This window comes from Elgaria multicarinata, chromosome 6 (genome assembly GCF_023053635.1).
Source record: "Elgaria multicarinata webbii isolate HBS135686 ecotype San Diego chromosome 6, rElgMul1.1.pri, whole genome shotgun sequence".
NCBI classification, from domain to species: domain Eukaryota; kingdom Metazoa; phylum Chordata; class Lepidosauria; order Squamata; family Anguidae; genus Elgaria; species Elgaria multicarinata.
Window position 1 is genome coordinate 88482011 of NC_086176.1, and position 21102 is coordinate 88503112.

The 21102-nt window shown below is 41.5% G+C and overlaps 1 protein-coding gene across 1 annotated transcript in view; it reads right to left on the bottom strand.

The window, feature by feature from the left end:
• CWC27 (CWC27 spliceosome associated cyclophilin) overlaps nucleotides 1–21102 on the bottom strand; it is a 119574-nt gene that overhangs the window by 11888 nt on the left and 86584 nt on the right. Inside the window, exons 12-13 of the mRNA XM_063128013.1 lie at nucleotides 17392–17501; nucleotides 16213–16316 (exon numbers count right to left, since the gene is read on the bottom strand). Coding sequence (XP_062984083.1) covers nucleotides 16213–16316; nucleotides 17392–17501 — 214 coding nt within the window. The remainder of the gene's footprint in view (nucleotides 1–16212; nucleotides 16317–17391; nucleotides 17502–21102) is intronic.

Consider the following 21102-nt stretch of genomic DNA (forward strand, 5'->3'; position numbering starts at 1 on the left):
CACAGTGAACCATGCTATGGTAACCTCCAGATTCGAGTATTGCAGTGAGCTCTACATAGGACTGCCCTCAATTATGGTTTGGCAGCTGCAACTGTGCAGAATGCAGCAGGCCCAGATACTAACTGGTAGCACTATATGACTCATATCATTCCAGTCTTAAAGGATCTGCACTGATTGCCAATTTGCTTCCAAGCCCAATTCAAGGTGATGATGTTAACATATAAAGCCCTAAACAACTTGGATCTGATATATTTGAAAGAGCCCTCCCTCCCTTATAGACCAGCCCAGGTGCTACGTCCAGCAGAGGAGGTCCTGTTATCAATACCACTCTACTCAGAGGTTTGTGAGACAGGGTTATGTGGCCCCGAGGTTGTGGAATTCCTTCCTCTCTGAAGTGCATCTGGCGTCTTCACTACACATATTCTGTCAGCAAGTTAAAAAGTACCTCTTTACCCAAGCCCTTGAAAATGGATGAAGGATGTGAGATTGTGTTGTTTCCCCTCGTAGTGAAACTGTTCTGAATTGGTATGAATGGATTTTTTATAGTGATTATGCATGAACCCCAATCCTGGGATCATAAGGTGAAGGATCATAAGCTAAATCCAATAAATAGATAGATAGATAGATAGATAGATATGCCACTGTCAAGCTTGTGGTTCTGATCCAAGTGGAGTAGCTACTTTCCCTCAGTCTTAAATTCAGTATTGGTCGTAATTGGGCATATGCATGCAGCAGGAAGGAACAAGATAAGCAAATCTTGAGCAGACCCATAGTATTAGTGCCATCAGCCTATCTATTGTTAAGGAATGTCAAGTTGGATCAGCAAATTTGAAAAGGCATTTGGCTGCATGCAGAATTATGGAGTACGAGTTACAAATTCAAAAAGTCACCAGACTGAGGTCCAGCAGTTTTTTCAGTCTGCATCGGGCAAGCCAAAAGCACCACAATACACATTTGTACAGTTTTAAGTGTCAACTGCCATCACTGGAAGAAGACAAAGCCCTAAATGTCAATTTTTTAAAAGAAAATAAAGGGGCAATGAAATACGTCTTCCCCTAACTCTGAACATTTCTCACTAATCCTGTAATTGTTTCCCCAGGTTGTTTGGGAACTCGAATCTGAATTTCCTAAATTCATGGAACTACTTTCATTAAGCAAAGAAATCCCGGAATGTTGAAAGCAGATGGGAAAACAGAAACACGTGTCTCTCCCAGCAAGGTGTGGCTGTCGGGATTCACAGATGGTTTCCTTAAGCTACCACTATGGAGGAACAGAACTACCAATTACATTGATCAAAGTCTTTCTTGACAGGAAGAACCATTCTGAGAGGTGTAGATCACGTCCTTTCCTATAAGGCTTTGAAGATTGAATTTCTAGAAGAGGAATGAGTTTAGATGCATTTGAGAGAGCAGGACTTGTAATTTGCACAATACAAGGACTCAGTTTGCAATTTAACAAACTAGTCTGGCCAGTTAGAAATAGAGGAATGTACAGTAAAGCTCCACAGCTATAGATATATGGCTACAAGCCATACGTTTGATACACCCACTAACTGTAGTTCTATCTTTGATCCTAGCAAAAGAAAGGGACACGCTGAAAGCAGAATACATGCTCTCCGCATAGCCCAGTGCTGCTTCCACTTTCTGAAAATCTGCGTATCTGCAGCAGCAGCAGAAATATGCTTGAAGACTCAGCAGCAGAGCAGAGCTTAGGAGTGAACTTCAGAATGGAGCGCAGCAATGCTAATTCAGTTTGTGCATGCTTCTTTGATGCCCTTCTCCAACCTGAAGCCCTCAAAATGTGTTAGACTACAGCTCCCATCATTCCCAGCCACCATGGCCAATGGCAATGGGAATTATGGGAGTTGCAGTCCAATGCATCTGGAGGGCCCCAGGTTGGGGAAGGGCTGATGTGCACACTTGCACAAGCACACATGGCTACACTGCAGCATCCAATGTGCTAAGGGCACAAGCAACTGAGCACCTCATTCACCCAGCCTCTACACGCAATCTTTCCATTTCTTTGCAGAAATCAGGTTGATGATAACATAAATTTTACTTCGTAAAGCAGCTTTCACAGATTTCTCTCTCCCCTCCTTTCTCTTTTAAGAGTCCCAGTGTGGTCATCTTGCCTCTTAAAACATTCTGAACAACCTGTCTAGTGGGATATTAATGTGTCTATGAAAAGCCAAGCCATCAGAACTCACAGCCCTGACACAGTGCTACTAAAAAAAAATATGCGACTGAGTTTTGCAATAGCATCAGAAACACAGACATATAAAACCATTATGATTTATGCTTCCAGTATTTCCACTGTGCAAAGCACAGACATGATGCCTTTGTTCTATCGTTTACAGGAATAGTTCACACATACACTATATTTAAAACATTTCCCAAAACTGCCACAGAAACATACTTCAAATGTTTTGATAAAAAAGATTAACCAAGTGCTTTTAGGAGAACATACCAGTAGTGCAAATGGACAGGAGATGTGATAATGTGAAGGCCAGATGTCATCCCAGACAGCACACTGATGTACACAAAGTTACAGTGTCTTATAAGATACAGAAACTTGCTTACTGGAGCAGGTCAATAATCAGTCTAATATCTGAGCTGTGGTTCACATCCTTTAAGGCATTCTGCAGACTTTAGAGCAAGCTCATAGTAGTTGAACACACTGAGGATCAGAGTACCGGGTAGTACCAGAAGTATTATAGAGTATTGCAAGCCGCTTCTCAAACAAACCCAGACAATTATGAAGAGGTGTTTCAATCAAAATCTTATCTAGTGTAGCCAGCTCTTGGCTTTTATGACAAGGCCAAGAAAAAATCCTAAATGTATGAGGACCTATGTGCCTAGATATGTAATGCTGAGGCATAAAATTTTAAAGTATTTCCTAGGCCTGTTTATAACTACCCCAAGGATTTCTTAAAGAACACCCAGAATACTCTGTATGGATCAAATCATGTTTCTTACAGAGGCCACAAAACTGATGTGGCACAAAGGTATGTCACACCTGACAAGAGCTTAACTACCTGAAGTGCAATTCCCTAAGCACTGCTTCTGTTCCAATCACATTTATTCCCATGGAATCTGCAAAGGAGAAACACATGGCTAATTTTCCTCAAAGGTCTATTGGGGTACTTCCAGATAGTTCAATGATGACTGGAAGCACTATTTCAATGGTTCAGCAAGTAAAAGTGCTTTGTGGGATAACATGAGCGACAGGAACTGATACAAATCTGGCATGGCCTGTGTAGTCCACACAGTTGACTTCTTCAGTTTGTAGGTCTGCATGGTCAAAAAAAAAAAGGTACCTGCCTGGCTCAGGCACATTTTCCATTCTCCTAATTTGAGCGTTCTTGCACACAACTAGAAAGTTGCCATCTGGACTTCCTTTCTTTTTTTCTTTCTTCAATTTATACCCTGCCTTTCCCACATGAAAATGGTATTAAAGGCAGCTAACAATCATAAAAACATTTTTAAGTAGTTAAAAACAATAATAAAACAAATACATTAAAAACACATATAAAAACACACCAAAAATTACCGAATAAAAGCAGAAGCCAATAGACCATTTAAAAAGCCGAAGGACTGTTTGAACATATTCTTTCATTCTTACCTCAGGAATACTTAAACATTTCATATGTCTACTTAGTATACAAATTGCTGCATATCTTTATGTCAGCTCTATGGAGTTTTATCTCTACATGTGCTAAGCAAAGAAGTAGCAGAATCCAAAAGGTCAGCTGCCTGGCTCAAACAAACACAGACAAAGAGGAACGTAAGAAAAACAGCACTTTTTCTGACACATGAAACTTCTGGATATGTTAACAATAAAAACACACACAACGCTGGCAGAAGAGCTATTTGACATTATGCAACATTCCATCTCCCTCTCTGGGAGAGCAATTAGCCAATCAAAGCTTTGATGAAGGCTTTGGTTAAGAAAGTTATTTATTGCATCCTTCTAATTAACTTTAGTGGCAATATAAAGACCAAAAACGAAAAGAAGGCGACAAAGATACTTCTCTGAAATGTTTTGATTTTTGGCGAAAGGTCTACAACAGGGATGGGGAATCTGTGGCACTCCAGATATTGTTGGACTACAATGCCCATCATCCCTTATCTGTAGCTGTGCTGGCTGTTGCTGATGTGAGTTGGAGTCCAGCATCATCTGGAGGGATTCAGATTCCCCAACCCTTGTCTACAACATATAGTCATATGTATGGATAGGAGTTTGGCAGTAGACAAGCCACCCCTGCTCCCCAAAACTCCAAAGCCCTGTAGGGAAAGCCATATAGAATTGGCAGGCTCCCTCCAATTCAGATTCTTAACTGTTGTGCAGTCAGAAGACAATAGATGTCAGGTTGAGAATGTGGAGGAATGTGATTCCATATGGCTCACTCTTCTTCAAGTGAGTCTGTATCTCGGTCATACAGGATGGGCCAAGTTTGCATGATCGAACAGCCCACTGTGGCTTGTTTACGCCACGATGAGCTGTGGTATGTGCCGGACGACTTTTTTCATATTCAATCCCTGTGCTGTGTGAACCTGGCCACCATGGGTTATGCGAAGATGGTTTAACTGGTGAGTCACAGGTCATAGAAAGTAGCAGGCAAAAGGCAAGGTGAGAAGCCAAGAAGAATAGAAATCAAATAAAGGTTTAAGAAATAAATTTAACAAGCTGATTTGAATCTAATGACAACTTGCTCTCCAAGACTGCCATGGGGGAGGAAAATGTAAAGGAATTGTAGCTGTAGGCTAATCTCTGCCTATTAGAAATTCTAATAATTTGTTTCAATACGAAGAAAAAATCTAAGCAAGGTTGTACAGTCCTTAATATGAGAGTGATAGAGAAAGGAAAGGTTGTAACAGCTATATAGAAATGTTATTTCAGTATGTAGTCATAGGGATTGGCAAATATCTTGGGTGGCTATATCTTGCGTTAATGAAGCCTCATTCCGGGCCACTGAAGAAATGCAGCTCCTAGTAAACATGGTATAAGGAGTGCACACTATTCTATGAGGACGCAGAGCCAAGGGCGAGGCCAAGAGAAAGGAAAAAACAACAACAGAAGAGGATCCAATGCATCAATAGAGAGTTAATTAGTAAGTAATTTCCACTACCAATGATTATCAGCCATTTACAATATCGAATAAATAGCAGGAAGTGGTGTGATGCACATAAATGATCTTCAAATCCAGTGTGGGGTCTTGGATAGGGCAATATGTGTGGATGTGAAGACCTGGGTTCACATCCAACTTCAGTTGTGAATGCATTAGGTGGATTGAGGAAATCATTATTTTTCAGCCTCAGTTTTCCGTATTGTTTCCACATCTGTAATTTATTTTTACTAACATTTTCTTAAGGTAGCTAGGGGAAAGAAACCACGTTGAAAAACCTCACGAAGGAGCACCTACTCCTATATCAAATGGCTGAGGGCCTCCTGTATGTACCTCTTCCATCACAGGTACGAGGATCATGTATAAGGGAGAGAGCTTTCTTGGCAGTAGCTCTCCAGTTGTGGAATGCACTTCCCAAAGAAGTTTGCCTGGTGTCAACACTGCTGTCATTTAGGCACCAGGCAGAATAATTTTTATTCACCCAGTCATTTTAATATATTTTATTGGTTAAATAGAGCAAGGTCTAAACTAAGGTTTATCTACTCTTTTCTTGTTTTAGTATTATTATTATTTTTGGTATTTGTTTTATGCTGAAATCTGATATGATGAAGAGTAGTGAAAAAATGTATTAAATAAATAAATGAAAATCTTGCCCATATAAGGCAACATAAAAAGCAACATGAAAAAGTAGTCAGTCTGTAATGATCTACACCCAGTTTTTGGGACTTGTGTCTTTAGAGAAAGACAAAATATAGAAATGTTCACAAAGCAACTATGGCGGTGATAGATTTTGAATGCCAGACGTATAAGGCAAGGGGAAGGAACTGGGTATGTTTAGTCTATGGGAAAGAAAGGGAAAAGGGAGAAAAAAGAATCCTAATTATAATAGTAAATAATGGTCAGATGTATACCCATGATGAAATTCAAGTAAAGTATATTAATCAGTTTAATCTGTTACTAATGTGGATAGATTAACTTTGTAGAAAAATTACTGGCAGAGTAGTTGAATTTATATCTAGCTTTGCCTCTTACTTTATACTCTCTAATAAACACCAGTAGGGGAAATTTGCTTTCAGAAATGGTTCAAAATACAGCCATCGTTGACAACTCATTCCTGCAGATCAGTGTGTTGCAAATGGTATTCTTATGGCAAAGTGCAGTTAAGCATTTGTCATGTTACAGGACAGGATGTGATTAAGAAGTACTCAGTATTTATGTACTCCTTTCAATTGTCCAAAGTACCACACACACACTGGCCCCATTCACACATCGTAAAAAAAGTGGGTTGAGAAAAGGAGCAGGAGTGAGCAAGGGTATGGTTTCCTATGTGCGCTCCGCCTACAGTAAACAAATCAGGGATGCAACAGAACTCTGGACTGTTGAAGGGATGAACAAGGCAGGCGGATTCAAACTGTGGGTTATTTGCCCTCCAATAACCCAGATTTCCAGGTTTAGAAGTACAGCACCATGTACATTGATGGTGCTATATAAATAAATAAATAAATAAATAATAATAATAATAATAATAATAATAATAACCCAGGGATCGAGTGTCTATGGGTTGCTTATCAGAGCAGGAGTGTGCATGCTTGTTCGGCTTCTCAACGACTCATGGTTTGTTAACCATGGTTTGTTATGACATAGGAACTGGGACATTTTCTCAGCAGTCCTTACTGCCACTCTGTAAAGGAGGTCAACATTATTATCTTCATACCTTGGTAACTGTAAGGCACACTGTTACAGCAAACTTCAGTTGCATTAAGTGCATTATTTTGTTGTAGCTGGATAGAAATTTAAGGCCCAGCTCCACCCTTCTGCCAGTCAGCATCATCCATGGACTACCTCAGCCAACCAGGCAAAGAAGGGCTAAGAGAAAGGTGATGGCACTGTTTGCATGTCACAACAATCCACTGTGGCTTAATTTACCTGCGAGGTTGTTGTGTTGTGCCGGGCACCCACTGGGACCATTTTTGCATGGCACCTGTGGATGTCCGGCTTGCTGTGTCATGGAAACCCAGGCAGCAGGGTTGTTTGAAAATTAGATAAACCTAAAATAAACCTACAATAAGGCATGGGTTATTTGAGAGTTGTCTAACCCTCAAACAACCCCTGCTGCCTGGGTTCACACAAGTCTGGCACCCATGGGCATCACATAAAATGGGGCCAACAGGCAGCCAGCACGAGATGACAGTCCCCACTCGTAAATTAAGCAACTGTGGGCAATCGTGTTGTGTGAACCAGGTCAGTGTGTGTCATACACTATGGCTAGTTGCAAGCATATAGAGAGCACAAGAAGCTGGTGTATGTGTCGCTTTTGATTTTTTCTTCAGGGAGAAAAGTATCTTGGCTTGAGGAATGCCACATCCTTTTGTAGTGCATTTTTAATTGCCACATGATTCACCTCTATATTAAGCACTGGTGCAGCAGCAACAATTGGTGCAATGTTTCTGAACATTTGTAGGGTCTTTTTTGTGTTACACTGTGTCACTCAGAGTAAAAATGTCTCCTCAATGGTGCCAAATTCTCATGGACTCAAATGCTTGTGACAAACTCCTCCACGGAGGATAAGGCTATCAACAGCTACTTGTCATGATGGTTACTTGTCATATATTAACTCTAGTATCAGAGGCAGCATACCTCCAAATATCAAATGCTGAGGAGCATGAACAGGATGTCCTGCTTTTAGGCTTTTCACTGGGGCATCTGATTGGCCACTGTGAGAAGAGAATGATGGACTAGTTGGGCCTTTGGTTGGATCCCGCAGGGAATTTTCTTATGTTTACATCCTACGACTCTTATTTATTTTTATGCTTTTATCTCACTCTCCCAAGTAAGTTAGATCAACATGAATGGGGTCTGTTTTATGAGCTGCTCATATAACAGAGCCATTAATTGTGTTTATGACTCATGTTTTGATAACTTGGTAAGAAATTAAGATATCTTAGCTTGTCACCCTATTTCCAAGAGCTGAAAATACATTCTCAATTTGATTTTTCATGCAAAGTTTATTATAACGTTTATGCACCTTAGAAAATTTTATTCTAGCCAAAAGCAAGGTCCTTAGCATGTGAATGCTTCAAAAATCAAGCACATCTCAGCTTGGAATGCAGACGTTTGAACAGCCTGATGGTACACACTAGGAGGACAGCCAGGGAATGCATTTAACTATCTTGCTTCATATATTAACTCAGGTTGTGCATGCTTTTGTAACTTCTAGTGTAATCGCTTCCAGAATGGAATATGTTTATATAACAGTTTCTCAAACCAACTTAATCCGGATCCAAACAGTAAAATTAAGCCCTCGTAATAAAAAATATTCAACCACTAAGCAGACACAAACTAAATCTATTGTGTTAAATTGCCAAATTGGGGCGAGACTGAACTGGATGAAAGCTGCCCTCTCTCCTCATCATGGAGAAAGAAGGGAAGCTGCTCTTTACCCATTATGTACACAGAATGCTTTTGCTACTTGTATATTTTTCCTTTGCAAAACTTCCCAGCCCTCCTATTTTGCTCACCCAAAATAGATTTTGGGTGAGCAGATCAGCGTAATTTGTTTTTAACTTCTATATCTGACTTTTATCTTCTATGTGTCATTTGTAGAACAGACTTTTCGCTCCATGTCTACACAACTCATTGTGCAGTTTTCTTCTCCAGTCTGGTGTTTGCTATGTCGGGACCTTTCTGTTCTAGGTGTCCTTATTTCTGGTCTCGTTATATTTCTGCATTTCTGCTAAACATAGCACAAAGCAGGATCAGGAATCTGAAGCCTGGTAGGCATTATTACTATTTTTGTACTGGAAGTTAGATTTTGAAGATGATGTGATCTCCACATTGACATACATATGCAACACTATTAGCCACTTGAGTCCAGTGGGAGGGCTTTTATTATAGGCAGCAGTGTGCTTTTGTGTGCAGAGAGCGCCTAACTACGGCAAGAATTTGGGCAAGGAGGGACACAATATGTCTTTGCATACAGACGTGCATTCCATCTTCCTCACAGGATCTCTGTTGATGGAGGCTGGTCCACCCGCTAGCAAGAATTATGGGCTGTAATACCGTCCCCATGTGAAGTGCTGTACTTTCCTCAATATGAGTAAATGGAAGCCAGGAATGTGCACTTGTGGGCACTATTGGGATGGAGGCTAAACCTGTACTCCTGCTCCTTGTGACCCCAGCATCTAGAATGATGTTATCCGGAGTCCTGGGTAGCAGCTTTATTCCACAAATTTAAATGGCATGCTTTGAACACAGCATGAGATTGTATCTGCATAAATTCAGCCATCTTGGTTTGGACAGTATCCAGGGAACTGGCCTACAGATATATTACATACGTCAAGGTGTCTATCTCCACTATCTAGGTCACATATGCAAGTTTGCAACGCTCCTCTTCACTGAACCTGACAAATCATGAGATGCGTTGCCCAGGAGCCATAGCCACGGAGCCTCACTGGTACCTTCATTGCAAGCATTTTTGGAAAACTCTTTGGGGAGTTACTTATCCCCTTTGAAGTGTCAAAAGAAGTGAAGTGGAGGGAGGAGATTGAAGTTACAAACATAAACTTTGAACCCCGAAATCCAAAGGTGTCAAAAGCGCCTTGTTAATAGTGGTCATGAAAATAGTTGCGGTTGAATTTATTTAGATGAACACCTCATCTTCAGTCACTGCCAAGAAGGGATGAGTAAATGAGGTAACTGCTGTTTCCGTGCCAAATCTAGGTTTGTCACATAGACGTGGGTTATGTAGGTTTGCGCAAGGCTCCATCAACAGCCCTGCAAGTGTCCTGTCAGCATTTATGACCTGCATTTTATATGCACTTTACATTCTAACGCTCTGTTTTGTGGCGGCAAGAAAATCCTTGGTGCAGAGAGAATGGTTGCTGAGTTTCAGACAACAGAGGTATGTCCCAAATAAGAGTTTCTAAACTTTAGAACGAAACTCTAGCCTATCATGCTTGTTTTAAATCTTTTAACAATGCTTCCTCAAATGCCTTGTAAAACAGTAAAGTCTGGTAGTAATTATCAAACACCATACACGCTGTTTACAGTAGAGTTGTAATTTTTAAAAAATGTTTTTGCACAGAGAAGTAAAATACGTCTGAAAAGTACCCAAATGTCTGCTCTGTTCCATGCCAACAGGGCAATTCAGCCAAAAATGCAGAGGGGAAAAAGATTGCCAAATAAAAGAAAATATAACAAATTGGTAATGGCTTCTATCTTGACAGAAAATGAAAATTATACCTCAATGTGTGGCCACTCATGTGGACACATAAGAATGTCTTACAGGCAATCATTTTACTTCAGATAACAGACCCTGACAGTAGTGCACGACATACTGGCTGGTTTTCACTTTCCATAAAAGCAGCAACCGTAACCTACAAAATGGTCTAGGAATCATATAATTTATGCATATCACACACGCACACACACACAACATTTACAATAAATCATCTCAAGCACATTGCTGTATTTTGAGGGGTGGGTTGGAAGTCAGCACTAAAAATTCCTTCGAAGTTGCCACAATTAGATCCAGCCACCCAATCTAGTTAAGGGGAAAAGGGAATTTGAATCCAGAAATATGTTTTATTCTCCAAACCAATCCCTCAACCATAAGATTCTTTGCACTTTTTAAAGTCTTTAGATTACTGCGATTTTGAATGACACAGTCCTGAAGCCACTTACTCCAGTGCAGAAACAATGAAGTTGAAATTTGGTTTCTCCTTTTATAGTTTATACATATGCTTGCTACAATTTATGTCAGGCCATGGGCTGGTTTAGACTAACCCCAAACATCAGTTTGGGATTACATGAATGAGCCTTTAGAAAGGATCTTCAGGCTTGCATGCTCCCTCCTCCCCATGACTGTGCACCACAATTCCCTCCCACCGTTCCTGGCTTTGGCCAACAATACTCTGCTCAAACGATGGCTTCTATATGCCCTTACAAACCAGGATTAGAAACCAGGACAAGCACAAGCCATAGTTTGTCAGTTTGGACAAAGGGGGTGGGAGGGAATTGTGGCAGGAGACTGAGTAGTAGTAGGGTGTCTATTAGGTTCCTTCAAAATATATGATCTATAGTATCTCTCTCATGGGAGAGGACAGTGATAACAAAGGGAACATGAGAGCCTTCCATGAGAGATGTTTTGGAGGCTGTAGGTTAAGTAAGAGATATCCACAGAAGCTATGGCAAAGCAAACCCATCAACTTCTTATCAGGAGTGGACAACTTGTGGACTTCCAAATGTTGTTGGACTCCAGCTCCTATCTGCCACAGCCAGCATGGCCAATGGTAAGGGGTGATTCCGTCTCTCTGTCCCATTCAATCACTCTCTCTGTATCCCCCAGGCGCGTTCCCTCTCTTTCTGCTCCAGTGCACATGTGCTCCCACACTCTGTTCATGCATCCTTGTCCCCCATGCACCCCTCTCCTGTGCACAGGTCCCCTCTCTCTGTCCCCCATGCATGCACCTCCTCTCTGTCCATGTGCTCTCACTCCACTGCCTTCATTCCTCCTCATTCCTGCCTCATTCATTCATTTTCTTTCTCTCTGTGCGTCCCATGTGCATACATCCACTCTATCTCTTACATACATTCTGTGTGTGTGTGTGTGTGTGTCCTGTGTACGTGCGTGCTCTCTCTGTGTGTACTATGAATGTGGGTGATCTCCCTATCTATGTCCCATGTTCATGTTTTCTGTATCCCTCCCATTTCTTTCTCTTTCCCCCTTCTCTCTCTCTCTCCTTCCCTTTTCAGTTACCTCTCCTCCTAATCACCCTAATGGCACCAAAGCCCCCAACACACACACACACACACACACACACACACACACACACACACACACACTTACTTACTTTGGGTGTGTATTGCAGGATGAAGAGAATTATCCCCTCGCTCCCCAGCTGCAACTTCTACCCCCAATCATTCTCCACATGGCAATTAGGCTCTTAAACCCCTCCAGTGTCCCCAAGGAGAGAGGAAGAAAGCCAGGCATTTTGGCATGGCCAACTCTCTGTAAAGCTACACCAGCTGCTTCCTCTGGGCGTGCAGCTCATAGGAGTAAAGGTAAACGGGAGGGATGACGTGGTAACGAGAAGGGGAAGGAGGTGGAGGGATGTGATGCGATGGCAGGAAGGGGAAGGGGCGCGTGACACAGCAGCAGGAAGGGAGTGGGGTGATGGGACGCGGGGTGTGTGGTCTCTTGCCTGAGCTGGCAGGAGAGCTTGTGCCTGGGCTGGCTGAAGGGGATGAATAAAAGTTCCATGGTTCAACTTTAGCATAGCTGGGTTCAAACATTATCTGTTCATATGATGATTCTTGAGGAATGGTTTACTAATTTTCTGCTCAATAGTACTTTGATTTTATTTTGCTCAACCATTTGACAAGACCATTTATTTGAAAAGGAGTGAAATAAAATCCTACTAAAAATTGGGTATCACTGCCGATTAAACTTAAATCCCATAATTCAACTATTTAAATTAATTCAGCAAAAAGGAACCACATGATTTCTCCTTCCTTTATCATTATCATAATCACATAGCAAATATAGAGCATGAGGTAAAACCTGCTATATAACTTAGGATCCTTAAGAGCAAAACATGGAAAACCCAGTGAAGATTTTCACAGTAGCTCCAAATAATTTATCCAATGGCCTTCCTTCCTTCCTTCCTTCCTTCCTTCCTTCCTTCCTTCCTTCCTGTTACCTCACAGCTGTGGTACAATTCAAGAATTCAACAAAAATAGATACCAATTGCATGGATCATTTCACTACATCCACATCTACATGCATTTTTCTCTTACTAACCAGTAACAAACGTAGGTACCCTTTGGCAAGCAAAGTCTTTAGGACAACACTAGGAAGACGCTTGTGTCCTTTACACATGAAGCGTACAAAGAAGCAAGAATTGTTATTCTTAACATGTCAGCTCAAGGCCTAATGTCTCCAGCATCACCTACGTGTTTTGTCTTCCAATAAATATTTAACGCTGCTTTCTTTTGATTTTTAAATAGTATTGGGGGAAAAAAATCTTGCTAGCACAAACTGTAGCCTATTAAACTACCAAACAGACATTTCAAATGTTACAGTACATTATGACATGAAACAAGTTATGAGTTATACATTTATCCCTATAAAAATAGCCTTTATGAAGCGAGGCGTTGCGATTTCCAACATAAGGAACAGGTCCCCTGCCATAACAGCTAAACCAGAAGGGCAAAAACCTGGGCCCAGAGGCCCAATCTAGGTTTTTTGGGGTCCTAATTTGACCCTTCAGGGCTCCCCAGAAAGCCATGCCTCCTTTTCCCCAACTACCACCATTCATTGGTTTCCTGGCATTTGTGTAGTTTTTGTTCCATTCTAAAAGGCTGAAGGTTATTTTCTGCCAGTAAGAGGCTTTAGGTAAAAGATGCTGGCATTTGGGCTCCACCCCCTTTATCTTTGTTCCACCCACCTCTGACAGCTTTTCTGAAATGGAATTCAGACCTGTGAAATAGGTTCTGCAATTCTAAGCTAAACCATGGTTTGATCCCCAGGGCTGTGATTCAGGGTTGTATTCCATTCTTTTGCCCTGTACACGCCTGTTCCCTCCCTCACCTCTTCTTTCAGGCTAGCCATAGCTTGCTATTTTATCCAAACTAGATAAAGTGAACTTCAAAACCCACTTCTAACAGTAGGGGGAGGGACCATAGCTCAGCAACAGAGCACATGCATTGCATGCAAAAGGTCGATTGAAAAGGGATCAGTTAGCAAGTGACCCAATCAGGACAAAATACAAACTAGGAAGAGAGGGAATCAGAGTGTGGGAAAAGGGCATGCACAATCCCCAGGCACGGCCTTGATGGTCAACCCACAATATGATTTGACCCAGTGTCAGAAAAGGATACTACAGTAAGAATGATGAATCATATTATGTAAACTAAGAGTATTTGAGATTGAGATGATCATGCTAAATACATAGGATTGGATCCAAGTTGCACTTAAATCCCACTGACATCATTAGGAACTAACAGCACAGCCCTAATCCACAGATCTACCAGTTGGAGGTTAGGATGGTACAAACAAGCTCCATGGGTATAGATCAGGGATGGGCAGCTTTGAGGGGTCCCAGGGTCACTTTTGTCCCCCGGGACTACCCATGGGCTACATTCCTGCCTGCAGCAAAACAAAACAAACAAACCTATTATGGTGAAAATCCACTATAATAGGCTAAACCAGCCCAATTTAGCTTGAAATATAGCCAAATTTGTCCACTTTAGCCTTCTGTAATGGTTTGCTGCCAAAAAAATCAGCAACAAAGTGATTCCGGCTGGACATCAGAGAAAACGTCCTGATCGTAAGAGCAGTACGACAATGGAACCAATTACCTAGAGAGGTTGTGGGCTCTCCACACTAGAGGCCTTCAAGAGGCAGCTGGACAGCCATCTGTCAGGTTTGCTATAAGGTGGATTCCTGCATTGAATAGGGGGTTGGACTCAATGGCCTTATAGACCTCTTCCAACTCAACTATTCTATGATTCTATGAATGCTTTTTTCTGCTGCAGGAAATCTCAGTGGCACTGCTCACACTGAATTGGGGGTGGGCAGCAGGGGCTGCATGAAGCCCGTGTGTTGCTCACCCATTGTGTTTCATTTCGCACTAGGGCCTCAGGCCCTAAAATGGGGCTTTGCATGGGCAGGATCCAAAGCCCATTCATTCACCCAAGAATGCAATGGGAATCTTCCCACATATGCCAGCCTGGAACTTTTCACATTGATTTCAATGGGACCTTAGTGCAGCTAACTTTATCTGGATTTAACTCATATACTTGGAAGTGAGATCTACTAATTTCACCAACCTCAATGACATTTACTTCCAAATTTAGGATCAGAGTTGTATTATCTCAATCTGAACCTATCAAAATGAAGTTAACCATGCTTAATAATGAGATTCAAATAGGGCCTAAGTAGGTTGGTTATGGCACCACAAACTCAAGTGTGTTTTAGCTATTTCCTACTATCAGTTCTTTCCACAGAATTCCCAAGCTGCTTCTTAAATTCCCACTTGGAGTTTTAACTGCGAAAGAACAGGGTGTGCAATAGCTACTGCACATGCATGCAGGTCATCTTGCTAGAATGTGACAAACCTGTGAAACAAAGTTTCCCAGAAACCAATTTATTTCCAGACTTATTTCTGATTCTTAGATTTTGGAGATGTGCTTTTAAAGCCAAGATTCATTTTTTTACTTTTATGCAAGGGAAGCCAGAGAGTCCTATGTTGCGCAATTTAAAGAAAAATCTCCAATATTCCTCCATCATTAGTTCCTCCGTCATTTAACTCCTCCAATAACCCAGCGAAGTCCCAAAGTTGTGTAAAATACATTATGTTAGTTTCATTTTAGAACAATTCAGTATATTCACATGTAACTGTAAATTCTTTATTTGTTTTAAGCTTGTGAAACTTTAATGGTGTTTTAGCACTTGAAGCCATTTAACTGAAAAGTCACCTACCAGTATGCAGTGGAGGTTCGTGGCTCCAATGTTAGTGGGGCAGAAAATCCACTCCGGGTTTCAAAACTCTAGAGAAGTTATCCAAGGTGGAGCTTTGCAAATGGGAAAAGAGCTGCGTGCGCTGGGGGGGGGGGGGGCGGCAGCTCTGTGCCCATGGGGTGGGCAGCAGTTTCGCCATCTCCAGAATGGCTGCTGGTGCTTTTTGGCGCTGAGTTTTGGGTGTTGTTGTTTTTTACTTCAATTTTGTGCAGGATTGTTCCTGCACAGTTGCGCAACCGGCTGCTGCGTTTAAAAAAACCACGCGCCTCCAGAGTGTCCCTCCTGACTTTTGAGACATCGCGCTAGCATGTGCATGCTGGGGGATGATCTCAGAAGCGGGAAAGCCTGGGATCCTCCCCCACCATGTCCCGGATTGCCGGTAGGTATAGACATGCCCCTGGAGCAGATTCACCACCCCACTGACACTGGAGCCACTAGCCTCCACTGCCAGTATGTCATATATATGGTTCTGGAGAGCGTCCACTCAAGTGTCCTGTTTTAGATGGATAACATCTTCAATCATATTTACCCTTGGCTAAAGTAGTTTCAAACAAAAGTTCCTTACCATCCTTCATCATCTTCCACTTCGGGTTCAGACACTTCATTTTCAGGTGTTTCTGCTATTGCCTGGTTTAGCTTTGATTTGAAACTGTCCAGTAATGCCAATGTCTGGAATTAAACAATGATTGCTGAAAACTTGCCCAGTTCACCATGTCTTTCATTCCCAATTACACAACAACTCTAGGGCCCAGTTTGAATGACATGTTGGGCTGACTGTGGGTTATTTAGCCCACGGTGAGCCAGGTACCCCAGATGGATATGTGGCATGTGGTCCAAACCTGGCCATCAGGTGCTGTGCAAGGGTTAAACATTGGTGTTTGCATATTCAAAATGGTGCCAGGCACACACCGTGGCTCATCATGGGTTAAATAGCCCATGATGAGCTCAGTGTGTCGTGTGAATTGGGTCTAGATTATTTAGCATGGAATGGATGAAATGACATGCATTCTGAAATAATGTGCTTAAAGACATTCGTGTTTCTTTAAAAAAAAGGTTTGCTTATTTATGATTGTATAGTAAAATATTAACCAGAGATATCCAGATTTGCAATTCCATGTGCCTCAGTTCACACAGCTCCAGGGAACTTTCCAGCTGTCCAGCACACACACAGATCTCCGTGCAAGCAGGACTGCCTTGTTAACTTACCAGCTGGGAAAAATGCGTCTCAATCATATTAAAAGGAATAGTGCAGCCCATGCTCTTCCAAAGGTGCGACCTGCCCCTTCCATCAGCTTGCACTTCTGGTCATTGGGGGCCTGTCCCTGGAAGTGCTAGGCGCTGTGTGTGTGCTGCTGCTGCCAGGGCTGGCCTCACGTGCACCAGGAACCTGTGGTACATGCCGCAGGTTGGATCCTACCCAGAGCTTATATTGTATAATATTGTATAATATTGTTTTTAGGTAGTTCTATGTAAAGTGCTCTGAAATCCTTTCTAGGATGACGGTGCAGTTTATTCCCCCCCCCCAAAAAAAATAAATACATGCATAAAGAAGAAGCATTCCCCCCCCCTCGAAACAGTTTGAAGGCCACTGATGGAAACACACCCTTCAAAACTAAGCTAAGCTTTTAGCTAGGCTTTCAGCATGCATAATTAAAACATTAACAAAACTAAAAGCTAAACTTTCTGGCCTACTGAATGATGGCTTTTAAAAAAAATGTTCTGGTTTTATGATATTCGACTGTACCTGTTCTTCACGAGAAGACCCTTTCTTTGGCTGTTGCTTCCTCAATTGTTCATATTTCTTTTTCTCTTCAAGATATTCTGCAACAATAGTGTTTGGGGCAGTTTCCTCCTCTGCATTTAGAAATGAAAATATGACTTCATAAATCACTTCTTTATCGATACTGGCAAATTAAGCATTCTACGCACGCACGCACTAGAAAATAGAGTTTGCCAAGGTAACTAACAGCGCAATTCTACACTGGTCCACTCAGAAGTAAGCCTCATTTAGTTCATATTCCCATGTAAACAAGTATATGATTGTACCTTAGTTTGACAAATTAAAATCCAATCTGAACGCTATGGATTAGGCATTTTTATAAATCCATTTTCAAATTTTAAAAAGTGCACCATTTTTCTTGCAGACAAACAATGGTCTGTCAACTAACTTTAGCCTAGTTCCTCAGTCCTTAAATGCTGAGTCTCACTTAGCTTTAATTTGGCCAACAAACTGAGGTCACCGCATTTCCTCTCTGCCCTCTCAAAAACTTAGCTTGGCCACCCAGCTGACTGGAGGGTGAGTCTCTGATTAGTTACTATGCCTGATATTGACACAACAAATTTTAAATCTGAATGATTTCTTTAATCCTTCGAAAGATCCAGGATTATAAAAAGTACATAAGGAACTTGCAAAGAACGCTGTTTGAGTGCCTTTGTGGACAATTATTCATTTTCATTTCATTTATTATATTTTTATACCGCCCCATAGCTTTCTGAATGTTTCACAAAAGTTAATTATAGCAAAATATTTGACGGAAGGAAGGAGCATAGGAAAGAACCCTTTATCAGAGTTCCTGATCACAGAACATAGGAAAGAATGCAAACATGATAAAGTAATACAATGCATTGACCAAAGGTGATAAGTAACTGAGAAGAATTAGGCTTAAAATCATATGGTTCAGTAAGGATCAAGAGATTATACAAAAACTACTGGTGAGAAGATAGGAGACAAACGTTTCCTTTATCTGCAAGACTGGATTCGGGTTTCCAGCTTTCAGCAATACTTAGTCTTAATCTATTTTACTCTTTTATTTAGCACCCAGGACTAGCCCTACAGGATGTTGAATGACGTTGCCTCCAGGCACAGCCTTTCCAGCTGTTATACCTGGCTGCCGCTCTACGTTTAATGGTAACTATTGACGGCTTTCTTGTTGTGTCCTGTCTTTTTGGCTGAGGAAACCACAAATCACTGCAACAAGGAAAAGCGCATTTCTAAAACTGTAAATAGATTTCATCTTGCTAATAAGTAGGGGAAAAAACAGAAGTAACAAAAGGGTTTACAGCGGGAAAACCAATACACCATATAAGCAACTGCTGCAGCAGTGAAGCAAGTATGGTGGAGTCATTCATTCACTCATTTATATTGTATGGAAATAAGAGGCCAAAGTTTTTAATCATTTAATATTGTTGTTACATTTTGGAGGTTGTTGGACTTGCAAATTTATTAAGGAATCTTTTGGTTGCAGCAAAAATAGTATGTGATTGGCCCTGGAAGCATATTTCTATTCCAACAAGTAGGAGATGGCTTTTTAAAAGTTTTAGAAACTGCTGAGATGGTGGAACTGATTGATAAAATGAATTGACAGAATGGAATACTTGTCTCAGAAAATTAAGGACATAAATGGGCACCTTTTATTTTGTATTGGAATTTCCAGCCCTGGTTTATGTGTAACAATCCTATATCCTAGTTTTTAGAGAGCAGTTTAAACCACACTTTCCCAATTCAGCTGTCATTGGGTCTGTGGTTTAAGAAACCAGGAACGTTTCAACAAAGCTGAATGCGTGAAATGAAGGAGTGGGGCAAGGTGTGGGTGTGATGGCACACATCTCTCTCCTAGGGGATCATCAGACCGGTGGGGAGGATCATGGTTCCCTACCGTCACTTCTCCCCGCCCACTTCTGTCGCACAATACTTCCTGTTTCTTACGGAGAAGAAAGAGGAAGTAAACAAAGACTTTGTGGCCCATTCAGTAGCCGCTTTTATCACACCGCTTTTCTTGCACCCAGCAGGAGATTGCGGCAACTTTCACTTCTAAAAATAAATCAGACTTACCGGTGTCTTATTTTGTGATGGAAAGAAGGCCAGAAGGAGTGGGAGACACATGCAAAATGGATGGCATCATAGAATCATAGAATCATAGAACAGCAGAGTTGGAAGGGGCCTACAAGGCCATCGAGTCCAACCCCCTGCTCAATGCAGGAATCCACCCTAAAGCATCCCTGACAGATGGTTGTCTAGCTGCCTCTTGAAGGCCTCTAGTGTGGGAGAGCCCACAACCTCCCTAGGTAGCTGATTCCACCGTCACACTGCTCTAACAGTCAGGAAATTTTTCCTGATGTCCAGCCGGAATCTGGCTTCCTTTAACTTGAGCCCGTTATTCCGTGTCCTGCACTCTGGGAGGATCGAGAAGAGATCCTGGCCCTCCTCTGTGTGACAACCTTTTAAGTATTTGAAGAGTGCTATCATGTCTCTCCTCAATCTTCTCTTCTCCAGGCTAAACATGCCCAGTTCTTTCAGTCTCTCTTCATAGGGCTTTGTTTCTAGACCTCTGATCATCCTGGTTGCCCTCTTCTGAACACGCTCCAGCTTGTCTGCGTCCTTCTTGAATCGTGGAGCCCAGAACTGGACGCAATACTCTAGATGAGGCCTAACGAGGGCCGAATAGAGAGGAACCAGTACCTCATGTGAATTGGAAGCTATACTTCTATTAATGCAGCCCAAAATAGCATTTGCCTTTCTTGCAGCCATATCGCACTGTTGGCTCATATTCAGCTTGTGATCTACAACAATTCCAAGATCTTTCTCGTTTGTAGTATTGCTGAGCCAAGTGTCCCCCATCTTGTAACTGTGCATTTGGTTTCTATTCCCTAAATGTAGAACTTGGCATTTATCCCTATTAAATTTCATTCTGTTGTTTTCAGCCCAGCACTCCAGCCTATCAAGATCACTTTGAAGTTTGTTTCTGTCTTCCAGGGTATTAGCTATCCCACCCAATTTTGTGTCATCTGCAAATTTGATCAGCGTTCCCTGCACCTCCTCGTCCAAATCATTAATAAAAATGTTGAAGAGCACTGGGCCCAGGACTGAGCCCCATCATCAAAAGGACCCACAAAAAACAAACAAACTGTGAGTGGGCAGTAACGAGTGTATAACAAAACACTTGTCTGATGATGCTCTAGTTTAATAAACTATGGTCCATTGGGCCAGTTTGAACAGCCTTTTTACAAGTATGTAACATTGGAAAGATGTTTGTTATTTATTTTTGTGATTTGTATCTTAGAAAAATTAGTATTTTAAAAAATATGTACAGAAAGCTCAAATTATTGCTCAGAGTGCTCTTATATTGAATAATAAATGCTTTCTTAATGTAATAATAAGTTTTCTTGATTTTATTGCCTTATTTGCCTTTTAACTAAAACTCTAATTATTCTGGGAAGGAAGACTTAACAGCATTTCAGTATCTTTAAATATTTACAAAATAGAGCAATATTCTTCCGGTATGGTTTTTATGCAGTTGTGGGATACAGAAGCCTCAATAAAATGACACTAACAGAAGGGGGAAGCAATGCACTAGGGTTTCAGTTTAGTAAATCCATACTGAACCCTGAAGTCAATTGTGAAAATGGAGAGCAGAAGACCTAAAGGAGAAAGCAGTTGACACCTAAGAGAAAAAGG